This window comes from Salvelinus alpinus, chromosome 5 (assembly GCF_045679555.1).
Source record: "Salvelinus alpinus chromosome 5, SLU_Salpinus.1, whole genome shotgun sequence".
NCBI lineage: Eukaryota > Metazoa > Chordata > Actinopteri > Salmoniformes > Salmonidae > Salvelinus > Salvelinus alpinus.
In genome coordinates this window covers 82,489,491-82,504,884 of record NC_092090.1, presented here as the reverse complement: position 1 = coordinate 82,504,884, position 15,394 = coordinate 82,489,491, and the positions used below count along the sequence as shown (strand labels likewise).

At 39.9% G+C, this 15,394-nt stretch overlaps 2 protein-coding genes across 6 annotated transcripts in view; both read right to left on the bottom strand.

Annotated features, from left to right (window-relative positions):
• Positions 1 to 892: 892 nt before the first annotated feature.
• LOC139577013 (monocarboxylate transporter 13) lies at positions 893 to 6,259 on the bottom strand. Of its 5 annotated transcripts, none has more exons than XM_071403708.1 (5): positions 6,145 to 6,259; positions 4,867 to 5,091; positions 4,514 to 4,657; positions 2,651 to 3,439; positions 893 to 2,500 (listed from the first exon to the last, which is right to left on the bottom strand). In XM_071403708.1, the coding sequence occupies exons 2-5, from the start codon at positions 5,075 to 5,077 to the stop codon at positions 2,292 to 2,294; spliced, it is 1,353 nt and encodes a 450-aa protein (XP_071259809.1). In that variant the 5' UTR covers positions 5,078 to 5,091; positions 6,145 to 6,259; the 3' UTR covers positions 893 to 2,291. The 5 variants fall into 5 exon arrangements, with proteins under 5 accessions (XP_071259809.1, XP_071259812.1, XP_071259814.1 ...); XM_071403711.1 differs by having other exon boundaries at positions 2,651 to 3,462; positions 4,867 to 4,947; positions 6,145 to 6,258; XM_071403713.1 differs by having other exon boundaries at positions 4,867 to 4,947; positions 6,145 to 6,258.
• Positions 6,260 to 11,832: 5,573 nt separating this feature from the next.
• The window catches only part of jak2b (Janus kinase 2b), a 50,647-nt gene continuing 47,085 nt past the window's right edge, over positions 11,833 to 15,394 (bottom strand). The window contains exons 23-24 of the mRNA XM_071403699.1: positions 12,761 to 12,874; positions 11,833 to 12,487 (exon numbers count right to left, since the gene is read on the bottom strand). Of these exons, the coding sequence (XP_071259800.1) occupies positions 12,380 to 12,487; positions 12,761 to 12,874 (222 nt within the window). The 3' untranslated portion in view covers positions 11,833 to 12,379. The remainder of the gene's footprint in view (positions 12,488 to 12,760; positions 12,875 to 15,394) is intronic.

Here is a 15,394-nt window from a genome sequence, read left to right as displayed (position 1 = left end):
ACCACACCACGTGGTTAGACTATCGATACCGACAGAATAAGAACAAGTCTTTGATATTAATTACTAGTCTGCAGTTAGGAATTCGGGTATCATTGAACGCGAAGACCGACAACCGCCGAAACATCTATTCTATAAAGACATGAATGAATGTCACTCTGAACTACCCATTCTAACCACGACAGAGGACAAACTCCAACAGAAACAAACTTTTCAACAGATCCCGACGACACACTGAGCGTAAATATATATATCGATTGCAATTATTCCCGAATGAGTGAGCGTTCATGTGCAAAGGATTAGCATTTCAATTGTTATAATTATCAACTTTGTAGTCTCATCTGTTGTCCACCAAGCCGCGATACCAGTTTATCCCACTAGGGAAACTCCGTTATCATTTCCTTGTAACTCTATTGTTTGTTTATGCATTTCTGTGAATTACTTAGTAAATTTTAAGACAATTGATGTATGGATGACTCATAGTGAAGACTGGGTTTGTGCAGATAACCAACAATTTACGACGTTTGGAATGAGACTAACATGAGGGAAATAATGATTCATTAATCAGAAGACTAATCGATCAGATGTTAAAATATCGTAAAGTTATATTCGGACAATCCTAACTTTGTAATCTGAATATTTTCCTTGGTGGCCCAACTTCCTAGTTAATTACAGTTCCATGATTAATCAGTTTAATCGCGTAATAGAGTCATTTGATAAATAAGTCTTCAGTTTAATGATGCCAAAGACACAACATTAGCATATGCCTTGGTCTGGTTAGTGTGTAAGTGTAATTATGGTAGCAAATCAATTTAAGGAGCAGGGGAGAGCGATTGTTCCCTAGACAATTGACTCGTGCCCATTGGGATAAAAGGTACAGCCACCACACATGCAATGGCTTCAAAAAATTTATTCATTCAGTTGCAAAAATAAACACTTGATGGGCGCAGAAGTACCCTTATATTTTTGTCTTGTTACATTTGGATTGGGGGGGAATTTAGTCTAGGCAAAATCACACATTCAAGTGTTTTAACTTGTAACACAGCTGCATGGGATTTGTTGGATTTTGAAGTTGGGTGGTTTCGTTGCATCCAATGGCAGTTTTCGTGATAACGCAAGGAGCCGGTTGTGGATTGGATAGCTCTACACCTCAGAAAATGCCAAAAAACACTGAGGGTGTCAGCTAGCACGGATCTAGCCCCTAGTCATGCTTCTAAAGTAGAAAGACAATGGGCTTGGGTACTGCCATCAGAGTTTTAAACAAAAGAAATGCTGGGCCTGTAGCCTCACTGATTATGTGCCACCTTCAGCAGAAGGAGCTATAGGAGGACAGGCTCATTGTAATGGAATAAATGGAACGGTATCAAACATGGTAACTTTTCAATTTATTCCATTCCAGCCATTACAATGAGCCTGTCCTCTAGCTCCTCCCACCAGCCGCCTCTGCTCTTCCTTTAACCCTTTTTGGTGAAGGAAGATTTGAAAGCTACAGAATTCAGCTTTTGAAACAGACTGATCATTATTTCAGAAACATCGTTATCAGGGGAGGACTAAATGGTGTGGCAACAGTTGACAACCTTTGACGTGGATAGAAGGAATTTGCACAACCATTAACTTGATATATTTGAATAGTCTATTGGTGGGGGGAAAAAAAATCAAGGGTAATACAGATAATAACAAGAAGGCACTGGTGACATGTAAAGTGCTGAGCCACAGCTCTGGTACTAGATTGCCATGGGCAATATTCTATTGTGTAACAGGGGGATTAATAACATTGATTTATCATTAACCCTAAAGCACATGACATTCGGGTTAATGTATGGGTAAAGCTGCACATCGAAAGTACTTAACTTTACTCACATGATGTGCCTAAGCATAGGTGTTAGCAGCAGGTCTACCCCAAAAACATTTAAAATATAGGTAAAATACATGCATTGCACCAGAGATTAAAACAAAAATACTTGAAAATAACTATAGATGTTCATACAGGTATACTGTATGCGAAGTATATAACATAGAATTAAGACAAATCAGTGAACATTCAAATACATCATGTACATCAAGTCAATAAAAGTGGTACAAACTACTGTACAACCTGGTCAAACATATGTAAACTGGGAACTTGACAATGGTGAATGACCAGGTATAATGTCAACACCCTCCATTACTTACTCATGTGATGCAGCTTAATATAGATAAAAACCTGACTAGGTGATACAAGCTCAGAATGAAGCCATCCCAAGAGCTCATGAACTGCAAACATTCACTGCCATATCCCCTGAAACAGAGTAACATTATTTGCAGTTGCTCTCACTAACAACCAGCTTCACTCCCATCTTGTAGGCAAAGGCCTGAGTGGCCTCTAGCTCGGTTTCACTGGGAGAGGCCTTCTTCCGCTCGACAAGTCGGTCCACCAGCACCACAAACACACCAGATATGATGAAAACCAATCCAGACAGGTAGAAGCATACACCAAAGTCTTTGTCCAGGTCAACCAGCCAACCTGTGCAAAGAGATGAAATTTGAGCCCACAAACTGCTGCCCTGGATGAATAAACCAGTAGCTTCACTGATTAAAAGCTTAGTTCATTCAAAGTGAAAATGGGTGCAATTTTGTTACTGCATGTCAACATTGTAATTTCACACCATCTCACCTGCAGCAGGTGGACCAATGAAGCCCCCGATACTTCTAAAAAGCATGAAGAGTCCCAGGCCGCTGTCGAACCCCTCCAGGCCCACTATGTCCACAATAGACGTCACATGGATGGCTACAACGCAGCCAAACAGAAAACCGTAGAGCGAGGAGAAGACCAGAAGGGCTGAGTAGTACTTGCCAATGGGCAACAGCAGTAGCACTACCCCCAACATGATGACCACCATTGTCAGCAGCTGTAGGTTCCTCACCAGCCTCAGGTTGGCCAGCCAACCACAGGCCAGACGACCAAGCAGGTCAGCCAATGCCAGCACAGACAGGATGGACGCCGCCCAGTAGTTCTTCAATCCCAGGCTGGTGGCATAGGGAACCACGAATAGAGGTGGGATGAAAAATCCTGCAGCAGCGAAAATGGCAAACAGGATGTAGAGCAGCAATTCTGGCTTCCTTAGCAACGTCCACTGGAAGCTTAGCTTCTTAGGCATCGGGTCATCAGCAGCTTTGGAGTCCTGGTGGTTGTCCTTATTTGGCTTGGTGGGATTATGGGGTTTGGATTCAAGAGGTCTCATGAGGGCTCCACAGACGCAAAGGTTGAGCTGAAGGCTCCCTATGACGAGCAGAGCTCCCTGCCAGGTGTAGACCTCGATGAGCCACTGAAAGAAAGGACTGAACACCATGGCAAAAACACACTCCCCGGAGCTGGCTATGGCGTACGCTATGGGACGCCACTTCAGGAAGTAGTGGCTCACTATGCTGTTGGCTGGTAACCAGGAAAATGAAAGTCCCAAACCTAAAAATAAAGCAAAGATAAATCTTGGCTCTGTGTTAGTCTGTTACTAAATGTAATACATTATACATGTGCATCTGCTCAAATATAATGAGCCAATATAGCTAATCAATAACTACACCAAGTTGTTCAGTTACAATGTGTTCTGGTTGGGGTCTGTCGGGTTCACCCAGGGGTCATAAAAAGGGTTGTACCCAAATGTTTGGTGTATTAGAATAATGTATTATGCTTATGTTTTATTAATAGAAGGGGAGGGGTTAAAAGACCCCTCCCTCCTCACAGTTACAGGGTTTTAGACTACGGATTAACAATATATATATTCATTGTAGAAGTTTAGTATTGTTCTACATGTATTTTAGTTCTCTCTGCCTCATTATAAAGAGGCCCTTAGACAGAACTCTGCAGGGGAGTGAAGGAGATAAGACTAGGTAAACATTCCACAATAGGTCAACTTTGGGGGAAGGGGAATTTACTGCTAAGTGTTTAGCTAACAATAAAGGCCCTGTTTATACAGCTTTGTAGGCATGGTTTTGGTCCCAGGAGTAGAGGATGATATAGGCAGTGGCGTCATTAGGGCGCGACTTAGGGTTTAATAAAACCACTGGAGACCTTTTGTTTGATGCAGAACTTACTCAGAAACATGCGTGCTATGTTCCGGTTTGTCAACTTCTGTCTGCAATTGCATAAATAAAGGTTTTTGAATGATTTAATTAAAGATTGTCATAATGCTAATTTCACCAATGATTGACAAAGAAGGACGTAAGAAACTAACCCTAACAGGTCACAAAACAAAACTCATCATGATTGTTAACCCTCGGGGATGACAATTTCAGTTCTATTTTCTCAAGTTCCTGAAAACGAAAATCACTCGAGGTAATGCCTTTTGTTTCCCTCTAACTGATTATTTTAACTGCACTGGTACAGTAGGTTTTATGGGCTGGTGTGGTGATCGTCGTCTCCTGTGATTGGTCATTAACAACAACAAAAAATTGCAACTTTATCACCCCGAGAACACACCAACGTAAACTGTTTTTAAATGTGAAGTTTACTTTCCACTTGGGGAGCCCTCAACCCTACCTTGCAGTACGCCTATGCTGAGGTACATCCATGGAAGACTGAGGTCGAGAGAAGCCAGGATCATCCCTGAAGCAGTGAGGAGCCCTCCCATCATGATGACTGCCCTCTGGGTACAGTGCATGCTCAGGACACTGGCAACTGTGGCTGAGGTGAGGAGACAAATCATTACAGGAACCAGAGTGGATTGTTCTAGTGGTTACAACAAAATGTCAACCTTGTCTCTAGTTGCTTGAGCATGTTTGTTTACTTGGCCAACTTATAACGCTATAACCATGCAACACATTTCAGTTGAATAATGAAATAGACGTTAAACTGCAATGTAAACAAGACAAGTTGCCCTCGCCCTCACTTACCTCCCAAGTGAAACATGACTATCATAGTGGAGGTGACCCATGAGGTGGTGCTGGTGAGGACTCCAAAGTGGTTCTGGATCTCTAGGAAGAATAGGCCGAAGTTCTTAAGGACGCCTGTAGTGAGGCCCATGATAAAGAAGGCTGAGGTGACCACCACCCATCCATAGCCCCCATCAGGGGGGCCACCGGCCTTCATACCAGGGCTCTGCATCACAGCGCTACAGCCTTCGAAGAACATGTACAGTAGGCATATGTTCACTGCTGCAAAGTGGTCAGTAAATGGGTGGTTCCACCACTTTATTTCATATTATTTTGACATCGTCATAAAGAGCACATGTTCAACTTAATGAAAAACTAATCTTGCCCCCCCCCAAAAACGGTATATATATTAAAATGAAGGCAACTCATTTAATAACAGGCCTTACAAAATGCAATATTTGTGCACAATTTCTACTTAATGTCAAAGGCACTCATTTCGTGGACCGAAATACACTTAGTTGCAACCTGGTCTCAGAGCATTTTGTATTATTAGTATGATAAGTAACCATCCGTCTTATTTAACATAAGGCAAAAACAAAAGGAGGGTTGGACATACGAAAAAGTCTAGCGACCCAAAGATTGCGAGTTCGAAGCGCATCACATACAACTTTAGCATTTGAGCAAGTTAGCAACTCTTTCAACTACTTAGCATATTAGCTAACCCTAACTTGAACTCTTTTAGCTAACTGGTCACCAAATTCTTAAACTTAACCCTAAATCCTAGCCTAGCTAACATTAGGGAGCTAGTTAACGTTAGTCCACTAGCTAAAATTAGTAACATGTGTTTAGCAAATTCCTAACATGTTGACGGTCTCGGATTTACGTACAGAATAATACGAAATGCTCCGAGACCAGGTTGACAGCGAGTATGAAACACTTCCTTAGAACCTCAGCTTGTCTGCCTGAATGTATTTCTGAGTATGATGAACGTTTCTGAATTTCTGACTAGAAAGTCGTGTCCATCGGCGCTCTAAACCCACAGCTTCTCGGTCGTTCAAGCGAATGACCGCACGTAGTGGACTTGCACTGCAAACCAAGCAATGGCAATCTGCACCACATGTGATACAATGCATCGATCGACGATGTCTATTCTTCCTCGCAATGAGATAAGTTAGTTACTGCACTTGCATCATGTCTAGTCATTCTGCCTTTTTTATGTCTAAATTGACAGTATTTATCCTGCTAACCGTTCTGAGAACTCAACGCAAGGATGGAATAAAGAAATGGAGTATCACTCACGACTGGATCGTAACCTCCTCACTTCGTGCTCTTCTCCTCCTGGTTTATTGGGAGATATCGCTGTTCCCTTCTACTGGCCATATCGTAATTTCTAATTCAGCGCGGGGAGGTCTTCTATATATACATGTCGGAGTTGGACACTCCCCTTCGAGCTCATGCTCATTATGTAAATCACGACCAATCAAGTATATAAACCCTGGATCGCTGATGCTATGTATTGGCCAATGAGAGGCTTTGATCACAACTCATTTATTTTTGTTTAACAGGTATTTAACTAGGCAAGTCAGTTAAGAACAAATTCTTATTTTACAGCCTACCCCGGCCAAACCCTCACCTAACCTGGATGACGCTGGGACAATTGTGTGTTGCCTTATGGGCCTTATGACGCCTCTAGCGCAGAGATGCAGTGTCGTAGACTGCTGCGCCACTCTGGAGCTCATACAGCAAAGGGAGTTGTGGTTGTATCTATTCTATGGTTGTATTAGGTTGGTTGTATCCTTCAACATAACCATCGTAGACCACTAAAATGTGCAGTCAAAATTAAGCATGACTGTCATTACTGGAATGGAATGGACCAAGACCCCCAACCTAATAATTGATTCAATCATGTGTGTATGCTTAGAGTCAATGGTGTATGCCAACATGGAGAGAACCCCATCATTAATGGTGTAATATGCCCTTGCCTTGAGAATCGGGCATGTTCATCATTACCTAATTGGCTGAAGGAAATTAATGATGAATATTAGGGCAAACTAAGTCCATTTACAACATCTGACAGCCCTTTTCAACTGTCCATGCCCCATCTGTTTGGTATCTCAACAGGTTTCCTGCTCTCTGCACAGGAGAAGGAACCATTGAAGATTGTAAACGGTACTACTACATAGTAATGCTTGATTCACTGTTTTCACAACGTATGCCAACTCCTACTTCTCCCTCTCACTAGGGTGCATGTGCTCTGAAAGGGATTGGTTTTCCCCTGAGCTGAACCTTTAAAAACAGAGAACATGGTTGAGTGTGAGAATGCAAGTGAATGTAACACATTTTTCAGAGTTGGATAGTAAGAAAATGCATTTCCACAGCAGAAGCAAATACACTCCATACGTTTTTGGACAGTGAGCACTTCTAAAAAATGTGTCTCTATACTCCAGCATTTTGTATTTAAGATAGAATGTTTCATATCGGCGACAGTATAGAATGTCAGGTTTTATGTGAGAGTACTTTGAGACATACAGTGGGTGTAGAAAGTCAGAATATTCATCTTTAGTTGCCTTACAGCCTGAAATGAAAACACATCAAATCTGACTTTTTCCAGCTTTATTTTCACACAGTAAGTAACCCACAATATCCAAGTGAGAAAAATACAATAAAAACCTCAAACTGTATTAAATGAACACAGTAAAATACCCGATTTGGGTAAGTGAACACCCCCCTGAGTTAATAGTTGGTGGAACCACCTTTTGCTTGAATTACAGCCATGAGTCTCTTTGAACACTTCTCTACTAACTTTGCACAGCTAGACTGTGCAATATTTGCCCATTTTTCCTTGCAAAATTGTTCACGCTCAGTCAAATTGCATGGTGACCGCTCATGGACTGCACTCAAGTCATTCCACAGATTCAACAGGATTTAGGTCAGGGCTCTGACTAGGCCACTCAAGGACATTCACCTTCTTGTCCTTCAGCCACTGTACAGTTGCTTTGGGTCATTATCATGTTGAAACATGAACCATCTTCCCATTTTCAATTTCCTGACAGAGGACTGCAGGATCTCCTTAAGAATCTGTCGGTATTTTGCACTGTCCATTTTCCCTTCTATCCTGACAAGTGCTCCAGTTCCTGCTAAAGAGACACACCCCCATAACAGGATGCTGCCACCGCCTGGCTTTACTGTAGGCATGGTATTCTTTGGGTGTAAAGATGTATTGGGATTTCGCCAGACAGTTCAATTTTGGTCTCATCTGACCACAGAACCCTTTGCCACGGACTCGGAATCTACAATGTGTTTTTGGCAAAGCTCAAATGAGACTTGATGTGGCTTTTTCTGAGTAGTTTTTTTTCCCTTCTTGCCACCCTCCCATAGAAGCCAGATTTGTGGAGCTTGTGATATTGTGGTCACATGCACACATTGACTAGTGTTTGCCAAAAAGGCCTGGAGCTCCTTCAAAGTCAACATTGGCTTCTTGGTAGCCTCTCTGATCAGTTTCCTTCTGTCCCAGTCATCCAGTTTGGAGGGATGGCCTGATCTATGCAGGGTCTGGGTGGTGCCATACACCTTCCACTTCTTAATAATGGTCTTAACTGTGCTCCGAGGGATAGACAAAGCCTTCAAAATCTTTTCATATCCATCCCGACTCTTGCCTTCCCACAACTTTATCTCGTAGATCTTTTGAAAGTACCTTTCCGCCCATAGTGGATTCTTTGCTTTGAATTGCACTACTAAGCAATGAATTCCTCTATGAACACTCTGCTTTTATTCTGAACTAATCAAAGTCACTACAATTGGTCACAGATGGAAGCCAATTAGCTTGATTTGTGATCTGGAAGGTAGTTGGTTATACCTCAGCATGTTTGTAATTACAATTCTAAGGGGGGGGGGGGGGGTCACCTATCCAAATAGGGTATTTTACTGTTGGACTTTTAATTATTATTATTTTTTTTAATTAAAGAAAGATTAACTTGGATATTGTGGGCTACTGTCTGTAAGTAATTGTATGTGTTTTCATTTCAGGCTGTAAGGCAACAAAAGGTGAACATTTTGAAAGGGGGTGGTGACTTTCTATACCCATTGTATCTGTTTTACTGTTTAGAAATGAAAACACTATGTATCTAGTCCCCCCATTTGGACAAATTCACTTAGTGTATTAAAGTAGTCAAAAGTGTAGTATTTCTTGCACGCAAGGACTACATCAAGCTTGTGACTCTACAAACTTTTTGGATGAATTTGCAGTTTGTTTTGGATTATGTTTTTCCCAACAGGAACTGAATGGTGAATAATGTCTTGTGCCATTTTGGAGTCTACATTCATCCTAATAAGAAAAATCATGAATGAATCATTCAGTCATATCCTTGAAGAATCATTAAGTGGATGCTACCATGATTATGGATAATCATAAATGAATCATGAATGTATGAGTGAGAAGGTTACAGAGGCACAAAGATCATACTCCCCAAAAAATGCTTATCTCCCCTGTTATTGGTAATTGTGAGAGGGTAGCATTTTGTTGTAGCCTCTGAACGGCATCATTATTCATGATTTTTCTTATCAGGATTAATTTAGAAGTGTTCAGAAACATCTTATCTACTCAATTAGAAATAAAATGACTCTAGTCATCATTCAGTTACTATTGGGCAAAACATATTCCAAAACACAACCAAAACAAACTGCTTGATTAGATAAGCGTTCAACCCCGAGTCAATACATGTTAGATGCACCTTTGGAAGAGATTACAGCTGTCAGTCTAAGTCTCTAAGAGCTTTTAACATCTGGATTGTACAATATTTTGCCCATTATTATTTTTTAAATACGTCGAGCTCTGTCAAGTTGGTTGTTGATCATTGCTAGACAGCCATTTTCAAGTCTTACCATAGATTTTCAAGCCAATTTAAGTCAAAACTGTAACTAGGCCACTCAGGAACATTCAACATCGTCTTGGTAGGCAACTCCAGTGTATATTTGGCCTTGTGTTTTAGGTTATTTTCCTGCTGAAAGTTGAATGTCTCCCAGTGTCTGTTGGAAAGCAGACTGAACCAGTTTTCCTCTAGGATTTTGCCTGTGCTTAGCCCAATTCCAATTATTTTTTATCCTAAACAACCTACCTAGTCCTTTCAAATGACAAGCATACCCATAACATAACAGCCACCGTCATGTTTGGAAATACTGAGCGGTACTCAGTGATGTGTTGTGTTGGATTTGGCCCAAAATAATGCTTTTCATTAAAGAACAAAAGTGTATTTCTTTGCCACAGTTTTTGCAGTATTACTTTAGTGCCTTATTGAAAACAGGATGCATGTTTTGATTTTTTTTAAAAATTCTGTACATGCTTTCTTCTTTTCACCCTGTCATTTAAATTAGTATTGTGGAGTAACTACAATGTTGTTGATCCATCTTCAGTTTTATATCACAGCCATTGAAGTCTTTAACGGTTTTAAAATCACAATTGGCCTCATGGTGAAATCCCTGAGTGGTTTCCTTCCTCTCCGGCAACTGAGTTAGGAAGGACGCTTGTATCTTTGTAGTGACTGGGTGTATTGATACACCATGCAAAGTGTAATTCATAACTTCCCCATGCTCAAATGGGTATTCAATGTCGGCTTTTTATTTTTACCGATCTACCAATAGGGGACCTTCTTTGTAAGGCATTGGAAAACCTCCCTTGTTTTCTTGGTTGAATGTGTGCTTGGGACCAACAGATAATTGTATGTGTGGGGTAGAGAGATGGGGTAGTCATTCAAAAATCATGTTAAACACTGTTATTGCACACAGCGTGAGTCCATGCAACTTATTATGTGACTTGCTATGCACATTTTTATTCCTGAACTTATTTAGGCTTGCCATAACAAAGAGGTTGAATACTAATTGACTCAAGACATTCCAGCTTTTCATTTTTAATTAATTTGTAAAAATGTCTAGAAACATAATTCCACTTTGACATTATGGGGTATTGTGTGTAGATCAGTGACACACAATCTCAATTTAATCCATTTTAAATTCAGGCTGTAATGGGTCTACATAAGGGTGCAAATGGAAAAAAATCACAAAAGCTCTGACGAAGGCCGTGTGGCCGATACGTAAGCTTATTAAATATCGGTGGTACTATCAAGAGCAGTGTGCGGTTTCCTTTTTCCTTCATCAAATGCAGGCTGTAACAAAATGTTGAAAAAGTCAAGGGGTGTGAATACTTTCTGAAGGCACTGTATGTATGAAAATACCCTCAAAAAAGATCTGACATTCTGTACTGTCGCTTCATATGAAACATTTGATCTCAAATCCAAAGTATAGAGTATAAAGCCAAATTTTAAAAAAGTTCTTCAATGTCCAAATACATATGGAGGGGAATGCATGTACACATTTAACAAATAGAAGAATCTGTCATAATCTTTGAAAACGTCAGTAAACTTGTACCTGGGTTAATTCACTGACCAGTTGTGACCCCTGGAATTGTATACACTAGTTTGTAACACTCCCATTTTGTAATGACGTGGGGAGAAAATGCATGAGATGTTGCAATAATAAAATAGCTCTAGGAACTTAAAGGCAAGTAGTGTCAAGTATTTGAAAGGGATTGTGTAGGACTATGCACCGTAATGTCTTGATACAGTTCAATGTTAGCTGACAAACCCAACTAGTGAAATTGAAGAGCTCATGTCACACTAAGATTATACTGATAGTGTGACCATATACAAATGAAAGAGATTAGTCTTGTGATTTGAGGAGTGATATGATGAGTGGCCTGTTCGGTTGAAGGGATATTTTTAGAATGGACATGGGATATGGAAGGAATGAGTGTCACACACTCTCAACTACTGTTGAACTATCCTCAAGCAGAGTTCTGCCTGTGTACAAAATATCAGAAGAGTCCTATAATCTCTACTGACCTTGAACATAATATTATTGATTGTAAGGCCAACAGAAAAAGTTACTGACCCCACTAATGGGTTTTTGAAAGACATTCTACAACCCTTTTTCATATGGCATTGATATATATTTTAATCTTACAACACCTGCTTCACAATGGAATTTTAAATCAATGGATTTTTAAATCTCTAAATGTACTTCATTTACACTGACTTCTTGTCTAACATTTCAAATACAGACCGCAGTGTATTCATTTCATTTTATAAAATTATAAAATCCTCTTGACATATGTACACAAATATATGTATATACATACATAAAACAACACAAATAAAAAGAAGAAACATTCCATTCCATCAGTCCAGCATACTTTCATTTTTTAGATGGGGGGACAGAAAGGTGAAGGCTAGCCCTGCTAGCTTAGAAAACAAAGGGCTGGAGAAGAAGAAAAAAAACACACACTCAAGAGAAATGAGACCTTGTTTGAAACAAGTGTCTCTATAGTGTCCTGGTAGAAGATCTTGTTCTCAGTCCAATCTATTGCCACACTGCAAAAGGACAGGGCCGGGGGGGCGGTCACACACACGCACACGCACACACATGGCAACCAAGTGAATGCAGAAAAACAGTCTCTTAGAAGAGGGGCACTTAGGGTGTTTGTCTACGTATCCTTGCTGTCACGGAACAGGTCGACACGCAGGGCCAGCTCCTTGAAGGAGGGCCGCAAGCATGGGTCTTTGTCCCAGCATTCCTGCATTATCTCATGCATCTGAGAGAACGAGAGAGAGAACCAAAGACATGTTTATTTGGGATGGTCACAACTGGTAGCCTTCCTATGGTATATATTCATTGAAATCTGATTGTAACATAAACATGTTACCATTCACTCACATTGCTCAGTTAAGGTACTAAGTTAACTGTGGAAACTGCAACCCCTCTTTTACACATGTTATGTCACTGCATCATTAAGGAAGGCAAACGCACTATAAAGACTGAACAATGCAATACAAAATGGACATAATGACTAGAACCCAGCCCTTACCTCCATGGGACAGCCCACAGGTTGAGGCAGCCTGCTGCCTGACTTGAGGAGCTCAATGAGATGATAGACAATCAGCTGGCCCTTCTTGTCATTACCCATCATGCCCATGAACATCTGAGGATGTGGAGAAAGGATGGTTGGTCAGGTGTGAACTACAAATGATCAAACAAGTATATGTAAACTAGGTCAGTATAATGCAAGGAGTGCAGGGATGTTTGCAGTTGTTTTAGGTCTCTATTGCACACATACAGTATACTTTCCTTTATTTGCAGGCTCATGTGTATACAAGTAGACTCAAGTAGAGTCTGACAATGTGTCTTAACATACAGTGCCTTCAGAAAGTATTCACACTCCTTCAATTTTTTCTTATTTGGTGGTGTTACAAATTAGGATTAAAATGGATTTCATTGTAATTGTTGGTCAATGATCTACACAAAATACTCTAATGCCAAAAGTAATATTTTTTTTAAATGTATGAAAAATAAAACACTTATATATCTTGATTAGATAAGTATACACCCCCCTGAGACAATACATGTTAGAATCCCCTTTGGCAGTAACTACAACTGATTTTTGGGGGGTAAATCTCTAAGAGCTTTGCACACCTGGATTGTACAATATTAACATTCTTTAAGCTCTGTCAAGTTAGTTGTTAATCATTGCTTGACAACCATTTTCAAGTATTGCTATAGATTTTCAAGCCGATTTCAGTCAAAACTGTAGCTAGGCCACTCAGGAACATTCGATGTCGTCTCGGTAAGCAACCAGTGTAGATTTGGACTTGTGCTTTAGGTTATTGTTCTGCTGAAAGGTGCAATTTTCTCCAAATGTGTTCGAATTAATTAGACTGAACCAGGTTTTCCTCTAGGATTTTGCCCGTGCTTAGCTGTATTCCCTTTCTTTTTATCCTAAAAAAACTCCCTAGTCCTTGCCATGACGAGCATACCCTTAACATGATGCAGCCACCACCATGCTTGAAAATATGAAGAGTGGTACTCAGTGATGTGTTGGATTTTCCCCAAACATAACACTTTGTATTAAGAACCAAAAAATAATTTTGTTGCCACATTATTTGCAGTATTGCTTAACTTCTCTAGGGTAGGGGGCAGCATTCGGAATTTTGGATGAAATGCATGCCCAAATTAAACTGCCTGCTTCTCGGGCCCAGAAGATATGATATGCATATAACTGGTAGATTTGGATAGAAATCACTCTAAAGTTTCCAAAACTGTTAAAATAGTGTCTGTGAGTATAACAGAACTGATTTGGCAGGTGAAAACTTGAGAAAAATCCAATCAGGAAGTATATATTTTTTTGGTTTTGTAGTTTTCTATTCAATGCCATTACAGTATCCATTGACTTAGGACTCAAATTGCAGTTTCTATGCCTTCCACTAGATGTCAACAGTCTTTAGAAATTGTTTCAGGCTTGTATTCTGAAAAATGAAGAAGTAAGAGCAGTCTGAATGAGTTGACCCTAAAGTGTCACAGAGCTTTTTCATGCGCGAGACCGAGAGAGTGCGTTTCTTGTTTACCTTTTAAATTGACGACGTTATTGTCCGGTTGAAATATTATTGATTATTTAGTCTAAAAACAACCTGAGGATTGAATATAAACATCGTTTGACATGTTTCTATGAACTTTACAGATACAATTTGGATTTTTTTGTCTTCCTGTTTTGACTGCGTTTGAGCCTGTGGATTACTGAAGAAAACGCGCGGGAAAAAATGAGGTTTTTGGATATAAAGAGACTTTATTGAACAAAAGGAACATTTATTGAGTAAATGAATGTCTACTGAGTGCAACCATATGAAGATCATCAAAGGTAAGGGATTAATTTTATCTCTATTTCTGACTTGTGTAACTGTTCTACTTGGCTGGTTACGGTTTGTAATGATTTGTCTAGTGGGCTATGTTCTCAAATAATCGTAAGGTATGCTTTCGCCGTAAAGCATTTTTAAAATCTGACACCGTGGTTGGATTCACAAGAAGTTAAGTTAGTATTGAAGCACTTTTTTTTGGGGGGGGGGGCTTTATACTCTGTACTTTATACTTTGGATTTGAGATCAAATGTTTCATATGAAGCGACAGTACAGAATGTCAGATCTTATTGAGTAACAATGTTGTTTATCCAACCTTTTTGTTGTTGTTGGTGGATCAGCGTTAATATTGTGGAAAGATTGGTGCTTCCATCAATGTAATTGTCTGCATCATTTCCAATCCCTGATATATTTTGGGGGTAAATACATACATAACATACAGTTGAAGTCTGAAGTTTACATACACTTAGGTTGGAGTCATTAAAACTAGTTTTTCAACCACTCCACAAATTTCTTGTTAAAAAGCTATAGTTTTGGCAAGTCGGTTAGGACATCTACTTTGTGCATGACACAAGTAATTTTTCCAAAAATTGTTTACAGACAGATTATTTCACTTATAATTCACTGTATCACAATTCCAGTGAGTCAGTACTGAACCTATGTGCCAAGGGGGATGAATAATTTTGCAAGGCACTGTATATGTATGTAATGTATGTACAGTTGAAGTCGGAAGTTTACATACACCCTAGCCAAATATATTTAAAACTCAGTTTCACAATTCCTGACATTTAATCCTATTAAAAATTCCCTGTTTT

Bases quoted from the DNA above. Each gene is read 5' to 3' on its own strand.
- LOC139577013 (XM_071403708.1), bottom strand. From the start codon at position 5,077: ATGCAGAGCCCTGGTATGAAGGCCGGTGGCCCCCCTGATGGGGGCTAT. The intron at 4,658-4,866 runs GTAAGTGAGGGC...TCCTCACCTCAG, and splicing joins AGTCATGTTTCACTTGGGAG to CCACAGTTGCCAGTGTCCTG. The intron at 2,501-2,650 runs GTGAGATGGTGT...CTCTTTGCACAG, and splicing joins CATTGGTCCACCTGCTGCAG to GTTGGCTGGTTGACCTGGAC.